Below are 11,324 nucleotides of genomic sequence, written 5' to 3' on the forward strand. Positions count from 1 at the left end.
CCTTTTTCTTGCCATCATGGAGATGGAGGAAGAAGGGGTGGGATGATTGATGCTGTTGGATCTGCGCGATGGGGAAGATCGGCTGCTTCTACTCAGTGGAGCACATCCTCGGCGACGCTTCGTCGACGACCTCCGGTCGTCCTGCCGTCGACTTCTATGGCCGAATGGCGGCCGCTCCGAGCTCTGGCGTCCTCAGCTGATCTTCGGATCTTACGCTGGCGTCATCTCATCAACAACCTCCTGGCCGGCGTGCCAACGTGGAGGCCCTTCAACTCCGGAAGTGTGGCGCTCTTCGGTGGTTGCATCCCAAGTGGTCTCGTCCCCGGCGATGCAGCTGCTGGCCGCAACTGGAGATTTCGACGCGAGGAAGGTGGCAAGGGACCTGATTGCTTTTCTGGGTTTTCTTTGAGGGTCCTGGTTGTAAAAGAAGAGGGCTTGTCTGTAGCTTTATATTTCCTAGAGATCCTCTTTGTAAATTGTATTGCCACCGACGAAATATAATGCAGCTTCTGGGTCAAAAAAAAAAAAAAAACTCCATCCGACGGTTGAGTTGATGTGATCGCCATAGTCGGTTTTATCCAATTCTATGGCAGTTGCATTCGGAACGGCCAATGAGAAAGAGGAGGACGCCCGGTCCTCGATCGGGTTGTTTTGTGGTAACCTTAAATGAATTATAGGCTTTACCAGTCTAAAACTGGAGACGTATGTTACATACCTCTCAGAATTTTCTCACCTCAGAAAAAAAATCGTAGATGGGCCTAGCCCATTAGACTGGTCCAGCTCCAGCCCCAAGATCTGCCGATCGCACCCTGTCAGGTCCATCCTCGTTCTCCAGCGATGCTCCTGCCGGAGGTTCCGCCGCTCTCTGTCCATTGCCCAACTCCGGCGCCGCCGCCTCCTCGCCCCCTCTAGACAACATTAAATCTTGAAGTAGACCTACCCCCTCCGTCGCCCCCTTCCCCAATACGTCTCGACGGCGGCGGCCTCCCTCCGATCCGTTTCCTTGTGCGGGCGGGCGGCTTCGCAGAGCATTTCTACCCACCGCCGAACCGGCGTGGATCTCGGGCACCGAATTGGCCACCGGTGTTGCGGAGGGGCTTTATCTGGCGATCGGCATGAGGGAGGGGCGAGCGAGGGAGGCGATGAGGGCACGGCGTCGCTGTGCTGCCACGGGGAGCGGTGACTATCCCAACGTCCCCAACGTCACTATGACCACAACGAAGCTCCGTTGCCCCGACTAGCGCTGTCGGTTCGCCTGGTCGCATCCTACACGACCCGCGGCCGGCGACGATCACTGCGGTTGGAGCCTCCTCTCCAGCAGTCCAGCCTAGTTCGTCGTCTGCAGTGAAGGTAAATCCTCCAATTTTTTCTCTATTTCCTATTTCTTGCAATATGAGGATGGGCAGGATGCATGTTTGTGCCGATAAGGGGATTAGTGGAGTTGCTTGTATGTAATGTGAAGCATATGTTTGAAGCATGATACCTGTATGCAAATTTGTGAGCCTGATGTAGCTGCCTACAATATCTTTATCAGTTATTTCTGTAAGTATGGACATCTAGATCAGGCTATTGATGAGAAGATGGTTAGCGAACAGTGTTTTCCTGATATAATAACGTACAAAACATTCCTTAATGTTATACAAGTGATTATTGGGAACGGTTAATCAGTGTGGAATACTTAGCTCGTGCAGTTACAATACTGAACTATAACATGTGACTCGTTTTAAATGTGACCACAACGTGATAATCCTGGTCTATTGAGCAGATACTTAGAAGTGACAGCAAGACCACAATTTCTTAAAACGTTTGCCAATGGAATTCATGGCCAAAAGGAAGATTAGTATGTGCAGTCCTTGAGAATTCCTTGCAATTTCTGAGAACGTCCTTCACTTTTCCGTCTCTATTGTTTGACGCTGTGGCTGCTAACCAATTCTTCTGCTAGTGTTCTATATAGTTGACTCTTATCTTTTGTGTATGTTGATGAGTGGGGCAAGGAATGTGAAACTGTGAATGCTAAACCCATGATGGTAAAACAAAATAAGCCAGAATTTTGTTATATACTTCAAGTGTATGTGTGAGATTTTAGACTGAATGACGACTTTAATACCACTGGCATGAGTAGAGTATGTACTTTCAGACTATCACCTTACCATGATAGAATAGATTATTCTCTGTTTTCTAGACTTGCTCATTTCAGTTTTGCTTTTACACCTGCTTGCATCGATCTGTACAGTTATTTTTTCAAATACTTTTAACTATGCCTGCTAACTAGATTTTCCTTCTTCATTGTAAGCATTGTACTTGTTCCCGGTGATGATGCAAGTGCAACCATGTTCTCAAATAGGAGCATTTGCTAGCTTCACCTAGGTGATGGAGGCAAGGCTTTGCTAGACGCAGAGGAATGCCAAAATAAGCTGTACTCTTTGGGAAGCTCAGGTCTGTACAGCCTACAGGATACCGGATTGCTGTTATTGTGTATCCGTCTTTCATAGTTGTTTTGCAAAGTGCTTGAATTTTAGGGAACTCAAGAGTACATATTTAGTCCTCACTAGATGGACTTGGAGCTTGCAAGCAGACAAAGTTGAAGATGATGAAGAGCTTAGAAACAAGTTGTGACTTAAGGTTGCAAAGCTGGGGAACCCTTTTAGTCTTAATCTATGGCGAAGCAGATTTGCCATTCATGTTGGTAAGATACCATGCTAAGTATACTCCGTTTAGATGGACATGTTTAGGACAAGCAAGCTACACTATGCGTTAAGTTTGTCTCTGTGAATCCCTTATAGCTAAGTTCCATTGAGCTGTATAAACATATGTCCGTTGTATCCTTTACAGAAGAGAGGTGCTTCCATGAACAATGAAACTTGTCCGTTATATCGAAATTTCGTTGAGTTCTGCAACCTGTGTTCAAAGAAATGTTTTGGAGACCTTATCTATATCCAAAAGATCACCATCCTGTTCACTAGTTGTTGTTGGCACTATGAAGTACTCACAGTGACTCAATATTGTTCTGTAATGCACGAATCTGAATGTGTTGCGTTGTCGCATTCCAGACAGTGGTATGTATATCAGTAAAGAATTGTGAAAGCTTCCAATACTCATTTCATTCCAGGTATATAGCCACATTTCAGTGGAAAAAATGGGCTCTCTTCTCAACAAAGTATACAATACCACCAAATTTATTAGTGCACAGCTTAAAAATCAATTGATCAATAACACACACCCAGAATGCTTCAAAGCTTCCAAGAAGAGCTTTTATTTTCATGGCCAGGGGACAATGAAGCGATCGATCCTATCCCTCCTTGTTTAACTTAGCCGCAATGCCGACACTATCTGTTTCCAGGGAGGGCATTTGCAACTGCACTTTCTTTGCGAGTAGGAGCGCTCTCCTGCATGCCATGAGCTCTGCATCTTCAACATGGAAGGTGTGAGGGAAAAAATGGGTTGCTCCAGCAATGAAGCTTAATCCCATATGAAAAAGCTAAATGAATATGTCAAACACAAAAAGAAAGTTCAATCTCATATATAGCATGCCAAGATTTCCACTAGTAGTTCTCAACTTCTCATTTGCTTCGACATTTAATGTGTATTTGTCTCTTTGACATATTCACATTCCAATGTTGTTGTCTATTTGATATATTCACATTCCAATGTTGCTGTCTATTTGACATATTCACATTCCAATGTTGTTGTCTATTTGACATATTCCTATCCAAATGTTGCTGTTACTAACATATCGCATACAAATCTAACAACGCTTCTTTTCAAGTCAGCCACATAGCCAAACAGAGCTAGTTCATTGCTCAATTTCCCAAAGAAATATATAAACAAACTGCACCACTTAAAACTGCTTACGAAAAAGAAAGTAATGAAGCATAAAAAAGGAGAGAACGAAGCATTGAGAGAACAGGCAAACAATCCTAAGCAAGTGCTCAGTGTCAAAATCCAGGGATAAACAACATCTCTTGTTTCTCCTAAAACGTATCATAAGAAGGCAAACACATGCAATTTCAAAATGAAGTTATAGTATGATTTCCCCTTTATATTAAGTATACTTTCATGTTTAGTTTGCTTCTCTCACCCTTTGCATGAACCGAGCAATGATAACGGTTTAACTAAATTGATTGGTCTGGTTCCTGAATCTCCAATGCATATCTAAGCTCATTGTATCTGACTGTGACCTCATGCTCATATACCTAGTGAGTTCAGTTCTTTCACTCTTTCCATTGGACTTAGGATGGTATCAACATTTAGCTGAGCTAGAACTTTGAACAATATTCAGCATATATGTGCAGATCGAGGTGCAACAAACAGACCTGATTAACTATTATCCTAGCCTGAACAAATACTCCCTACAGCTAACTGAAAAAATGGCAACAGAGTACTGCATGTGCTGCAGAGTTCAACAATGTCCATTAAATCATGGTCCGATGCATTACTTACATGTATATTGAGATGATACATTTTGATGCATAAGAATATCCACGGCATTCAGTAACACACCTAAACCTCATATCGAAGATACCGTTGTGTGGGGTGCCGTCGGCGGCTGCTCCGTGCACGCAGATTTGACGAGCAGAGAGGGGATTCGGCGGAGTCGCGTAGTATCCACAGACGAGGCCTCCGGTATGGAGGAGGCGACGTCGCGCTTGTCCAGCGTCGACGTGCGCGAGGTGGTGGCCACCTGTGAGGTGGATGCGGCGTGCCGGCGTCGACGGAGGTGACGAGCGCTGTGAAGGTGGCGGCGACGTGCATGGTGGATGTGGCGGCCGCGTGTCGGCTGTGTGGGTGCTGGCCACGAACGCGGTGTGGGTGCGGCGGCGTCGCTGCTGGAGGTGGCGGTGGCGTGGAAGGTGGATGTGGCGGCGGCGTTATCGGCTGTGTGGATGCTGACCGCGCAAGCGGTGAGGCGGCGGCGTGGTGAATTTCTAGGCTCGTCGCTTCAGTAACTATTGGCCTACATTTATTTGGGCCTACTAGGCCTAATCTCTCTCGCCTGATCTCAGCCGCTAACTTAATTCATACCTCTCCCTATTTTAGAGAAGTAAAAGGTACCGTAAAAGTTGTCCTGTCTGTCTATGTGTTTTGTAACAGTGTGCTAGGGGTTAGACTAGCCACAATGGGAGTATCATAGGTAGTATCATGCATTCCATGCATGCAAAATGCTGATGTGACAGTGCAATTAAGGATAAGAGAGAGGATACTAGTATCATAGGTAGATACTGTATCATAGCACATACTACAAAAAAAATTAATGTCAAGTAAATCTTGTACTACATATATTTGCATTGAGATTCTACAAAACAACTAATATATGAAGACTATGATACTAGTATATGATACCATGCATTGTGAAGATAGTAACATCTAGTAGTATCATACGCATGATACTTCTATATGATACTATGCATTGTGACTAGTCTTACGTTTGTTTAGCAGTTGGTGCTTTTTTTCACCTGATGAGTGATGATGAGCATGCCATTTTTTTTCTTTCAAAGGGAGGTTTTATTTGTCTCGGCCTATGCACCAAGAAGATGCATACGACCCACAATGCTATGGAGACGGCAACATTTGGAATAACAATTCTTTAACTGTTATTTCTAGCCAGGAAGGTTGATGTGACGACACGCCGCCCCCATTGAAGTTAAACTTTGCACCAGAAAAATTACTAGGAAAGTAAATACAAACCAAAAATTAATGGAGAATTGCGCGCCGGGTTGCGTCAAAAAATTACCGTACAAGCATGCTGAGCACTGCTGGAAAAATACAGTCAAAAAGTTATGCACCGGTGTAGAGTTATTAGTTATTATCATTGGGCAAGTGCAGTTGGATTCAAAGATTTGCACCGGGAAATCTGCTGGAAAAAAAGTACAAACATGAAATTATTATTCATCAGAAGGTATGCGGCTACGGCTGAGAATTATTACCAGAGAATAACAGATGTACAGCTCCGTCGTCCTTGCCCTTGTTTATACATTATTAGGCCCACGAGGTTTACACGAGTAGGATTCCACAAATGCCTATCTTAGAAAAGGATGGATGCCTACAACTTGATCTTGGTACCAATCCATAACGATCAAAATAGAATCTCGAGCCCTGCCTTGACTTGCCATCATGGCTAAACCCAGTGAATCCTAAGAATTTTCTTGGATTGCTACTCATAGTATGAATAAAATGGTGAAAGAATAAATGTATAGTAAAACCGTGTTGCATGAATTGCCTCGTTAAATACCATTGGTGGAAATATTTCTGTAAATCTCAAACAAGGAAAATAGCACAATTACTTAGGCATACTTTCCAGAGGTAAATGGTAGGAATTACTTAGTAGCTGTGAGCAAATTCGCTAGCCTCTTCAACAAGGCTTAGTATGAAGTATAAACCATTAAAATTCATGAATTTTGTCTCACATAGCTCGTATGTATTTGTGAAATACCATAGTGAACTTTAATTAGTATTCAGAAAAAGAGAGTGGAAGTGACCACAAAGTGTACAACAGAGACACCATGGGTATTATAGTAGTAGAATATATATAGACTCGTAGCACTTTTGCTTTAGCCAGTACAATACCATACATTTCTCTTACAATACCTTAGTTACCATACCAATGTGAAACTATACCTTATGTCTAGTATAATTCCATAATCTCGTATCACCCCTTGAATCAATCAATATATGACGGTATACATGTACCTTTATTTTGGAACTATAAAAATAGGGTAATTAAGTAGATTCACCGTCAGGCATCGGCCAGATTTAGCACGAGAGGCGTGGAGTTGTTGTTGTCACCTTTGTCCACGGTGAAGGTTTTGAGGATTTGTTTCCCTGTCGCGGTCTTAACCTCGACGAAGTATGTGCCGTGGAAGCCCCTGAACTTGAAATTCCCATCGCCGTCAAGGTTCCCGCGCGCGTCCGTCTTCCACTCCTTCTGGAGGTTGACAAACATCTGGCCCGCTTCGTTGACGGTGCCGTCGGCGTTGACGAGCCAGGCGTTCTGGCGCCACATGGTTCCCTGCAAGAAGCCCCAGAACACGACGCCCTGCACCGCGGGGTGCGCGTAGGCCTCCCGGAGCACCACCTCCAGGTCCTGGGCTCGCAGACTCACGTCCTGCTCGGGCACGTCCAGCTCCGTGAACCAGATGGGTATGCCGGTGGTGGCGAGCTTGTCGAGCGCGTCGCAGATGACCTGCCCCACCGGGTTGCTGACGTGGCCCTGCAGCCCTATGCCGCGCACATCCGCGCCGCCGCGCTGCAGGGACTTGATGAGCTCGATGTACTTCTCGGGGGTGGCGTTGGGGTCGTTGGCGCACTCGACGTTGTAGTCATTGACGAAGAGGGCGGCGGCGGGGTCGATCTTGGCGGCCTCGGTGAACATGAGCGCGGGGACGTCGTCGCCGAGGCGGTCCCGGAAGAAGTGGCCGTGCAGCATCTCGTTGTTGACGTCGTAGTGCGGGAACTTACCGGCGTAGCGGGAGACGAGGCCGTGGAGGCGGGACTGGACGGCGGCCATGAGCTGGTCGCGGCCCTGGAGGTTCTTGACCCACTGCTGCACGTCGCCCTCGACGGACCAGAAGATGCAGTGGCCGCGCACGCGCACGCCGTGGCGGTCGCAGAAGTCGAGGAGGGAGTCGGCGTCGGCGTAGTTGAGCTGCCCTTGCTGGTTCTCCGTGTGGTACCACTTGAGCTCGTTCTCGAACACGGCCCAGTCGAAGTGGTTGGTGAAGAAGTCCATGAAGGCCGGGTTCTGGATCACCGAGGTGTTGATGCATGTGCCGAAAGGGAAAGTGTTGTCGATCTGCACGACCCTAACGGACGCGCCGCCGGGTGTCTTCGATGCCGTCTCGCCGAACTTGAGAACCACGTCCCTCTTGCGAGCCTGCATCAATAGAAGAGAGTTTTATAATCAATGATTACTCTATCTTTTTGCTAGTTCTAAGTTAACCATCGATGATTACACAATATTTAAAAGTTGACTTGTGAAACCTAATAAAACTTTGAAAAACTTGATGACATCTGGCGAAAGTTTATTGTGAAAAAGTTCATTTCACTGTGTTTCCAGCTTTCTGAATTTTGTGTTTCACTATACTTTCATCTTGCGTTTCAAACTTCGATGAAACTTTGTTCGGAAACAAGTTATTTCATTTTGAATCATTACATTTGTTAATTCATATTTTAAATTTTTGTTAATTTCTGGCTTGTTTGAAAGATACCATCGTGATAACACACATGTTTAAACGGATTGTTATTTTGAAAATTATTATAACATATATGAACCATTTAAATTTAGGATTGGAAATAAAAAATAGTGGACTGATAAATGGAAGAGAGAGTGTGAGGTGTCAGAGTATGCATGCAAAAGATTCCTACACAACTAAATCTCAAAGCAAAAGAGAGAAAATCTAGGGTGGGTGAGTGCACTGGATGTCCCATGCATGGAATAAGTTTATTTATGAGTATTTTAGCACATGAAAACACGGTGGTGATGTAATCTGGTATACGTGCATATGCATGCTCACCTTGTCAGTCTTGTCCTTGAGTAGCCTGAAGCGGGCCTTGCGGTCCGTGGCGAAGACACGGAGATCCATGACCTTTACGTCCACGCCCGCGGGCGCGCCATGGACGTACACCGCCGCGCGGCTTGGCTCCGTCCTGAGCCGGAACGCGCCCTTGACCTCCGTCCACCGGCCGGCCTCGGCGCTCACCGCGCCGCACTCGACCAGGCCCTCGTCGCCGTCCACGGCGAGGTTGACGCGCACCGCCGCGTTGGCCGGCGACGACGCGCCGAGGCTGACCCACCCGGCGACGCGGTACGTGACCCGGGGCTTGAGCGCGCCCGTGATCGCCTGCCGCAGGCCGTCCTTCTCGTCGGCGCGCCCTGACACGAGGATGTACCGGCCGCTGGGTTTGTTGACAGTGTCGTGCTCGTGCTGGTCTTCCATGGTGATCTCGAGCGTGGCATCGTCCTCCTCGCTGTGCACGGACAGCGTGGTGGTGCGCGAGCCGAACGGTGCCCAGCCGGCGACGCTGCCATCGTCGAGCGTGCTGTTCTGGACCATGTTCACGTCGAAGGCCACCTCCTGAGACATTTTACGCGAGTGTGGGAGTGAGAGCCGATCGATCAGGAGGAGTGTCAGAGCAAAGGAAGCACGGTTAGCTCTGTCTGTTGGGATGAGTGGGATACGATGGATCACGGCGGCCGCGGTATTTATAGGGCAAATATGGCGGCGGCGGTCGACGTCGAGATGGATATAGTTTAGTCGCAATCCAATCCAAGGAGTAATGGTGAAGAGTAACGAACGAGGCACAAGCTGCAAGCAACGTACGCCTTCTGCTGCGAGCTCTTGAGTAACAGTGAAGATTGCACAACAGAAAGGCTAGGGCCTGTATATGCCTCGTTATGTTCCTGGAGTGTCGCGCGTGACTACAGCTATGTCAGAAGCGGGCGCCGACGGCGGATTCACCGGCAACACAATTGGCAATCGGTCAGCTAGAAGGTACGGTGCACAGTCCTATCTCCTACTGAACATGGTAGTACCATGATCCTTGGGCTTTGTGGCTGCAGGCAAAACATTCAGACATATTCAATCGGGCTCTTTCCATTAAACACATGACGAAAATACAAAGTTTGATAATACTCCCTCTGTTCTAAATTACCCTATAATCCTATATACTGGTTCTGGTAAAAACCAAACTGTATAAAGTTTAAACCTGCATATAGGAAACTATCAACATCTCCAATGTTAAATCAACATTACTCAAACCCCATGAAATAAACTTTCACTATTTGCACTTGATACTACGAATATTTTTTTTTGTGTATGGACGTGTCATCTGGAAAATACATCCATGCTCATGGGTGCCAAGCACCCAGGAATAAAAAATACAGTAATTCAAAAAAGATTTAAAAAATCCGAATCCTTTTGGGAACCAAAGATGATCAAGAATAGTACTTGTATAAAAATATTTCGCTGGGGAATTATTATCATTGTATCCGGGTTAAAAGACAAAATCAAACAAGCCCCATATCCATGTAATACTCGCGTTATATTCATCATAAATTTGTCTTTTTTGCCCAAAATACCATGGGAATCATTTTAAGCCCAAAGATTTTTATACGAGTACAATACTTAATCATCTTTTGTATCCGGGAGAATCCGGAATTGTTTTCAATAGTTGAAATTATCACGAATTTTAGGGTTTATGCGGTGCATAGCGCCCATGTGCCCGAAATTTGCATCATGTGCCATCTGTGCAATGGCGCCCTGCCTGCGCGTGTTCAAAACCAAGACCGGTTGAACCTTAATTAAAAGACCCAGGGTCCCTCCCCTGCCAGTCTTAGTCACTAAAAGAAAATTAACTAAAACTAATATGTTAAGTGATATGAAATAGAGGGACTAAAAGAAGACACAAGTAAAAGGAAGCGAGTAGGCAAGCTATTAGGAGTCCGGCCACTATGGGAAGTCGTCCAACAACATCACCACATGAGATAAACCTGGCAACACTATAAACCCTTAAGGGAGGGAGTGGGATAGAGAGAGTTATAACACATCAAAATAAATAAATAAAGTTGTAAACAACAATAAGTAACCATAATTTATAAACATCAACCCATTCTAAGCATCGGCACATAGTTATGAACATCCTCAATAAGCATCGGCACATTGTGTAGAATAGATACATCATAATATAAATAGCATCACATCCTCATAAACAACAACATTTGCCCTAAATAACAACACATTAGGGTGCGATGACGTAAAAAATATATGAATTGCGAGTCAAGCGACAGAGGTGAAGCGTCCTAACTAAGTGCCTAATCCTAATTAACCTATCAGAGATTATGGAACTTGTAGTGTGAGGTTCAGTCTAGATACGTAAATGTGTGATTACGGGAAATGAAGTATGTTAGAATATTTCGGAGACCCTATTTGTCAAATTTGTGATGGGTAAATGAGCACACGGTGACACGGTGTAGATTTTACAGTTCTATACCAATATCCACCGATAAGTATGCTATTTTCTCATTTACATATATATAGGTATTTTTTATGCATACATAATTTTAATGGGGTTTTACCCACCAGGTACCTAGGTAGTGGGTACCTATTGCCATATCCTGATGGTGATGGGTTTATTCACGGCGGGGCGTGCCGACCTGCAGGCTGCAGCCGCCTCGACCACTAGCTTGCATGTTGGCGGTGAGCTAAGCTAGGGTTATGTAGCTAATTCGTTTAATTAGGCGTAGAGAGTATCGCAATTCCTAACTTGACGATACGAAGAACGGCGAGAAGAGAAGCATCTGAGATGATAGATCATTCCACATCCAGTGG

The 11,324-nt window shown here is 45.6% G+C and overlaps 1 protein-coding gene and 1 long non-coding RNA gene across 2 annotated transcripts; one reads left to right on the forward strand and one right to left on the reverse strand.

The window, feature by feature from the left end:
* The first annotated feature begins 808 nt into the window (after positions 1 to 808).
* LOC127293988 (uncharacterized) lies at positions 809 to 2,879 on the forward strand. The gene is made up of 2 exons (XR_007846306.2): positions 809 to 1,350; positions 2,294 to 2,879. It is a non-coding gene; the product is annotated as an uncharacterized lncRNA (long non-coding RNA).
* Positions 2,880 to 6,507: 3,628 nt separating this feature from the next.
* On the reverse strand, positions 6,508 to 9,153 carry LOC127293996 (endo-1,4-beta-xylanase 1). Its single transcript, XM_051323733.2, has 2 exons — positions 8,511 to 9,153; positions 6,508 to 7,870 (listed from the first exon to the last, which is right to left on the reverse strand). Exons 1-2 carry the CDS (start codon positions 9,078 to 9,080, stop codon positions 6,734 to 6,736), a joined length of 1,707 nt encoding a protein of 568 aa, XP_051179693.1. The 5' UTR covers positions 9,081 to 9,153; the 3' UTR covers positions 6,508 to 6,733.
* Between the last annotated feature and the right edge of the window lie 2,171 nt (positions 9,154 to 11,324).

The sequence above is a fragment of the Lolium perenne genome, chromosome 1, assembly GCF_019359855.2.
Source record: "Lolium perenne isolate Kyuss_39 chromosome 1, Kyuss_2.0, whole genome shotgun sequence".
In the NCBI taxonomy this organism is placed as follows: Eukaryota; Viridiplantae; Streptophyta; class Magnoliopsida; order Poales; family Poaceae; genus Lolium; species Lolium perenne.

Coding starts and splice junctions, on each gene's coding strand:
- LOC127293996 (XM_051323733.2), bottom strand. CDS start 9,080: ATGTCTCAGGAGGTGGCCTTCGACGTGAACATGGTCCAGAACAGCACG. Junction 7,871..8,510: donor TCAAGGACAAGACTGACAAG/GTGAGCATGCAT, acceptor CTATTGATGCAG/GCTCGCAAGAGGGACGTGGT.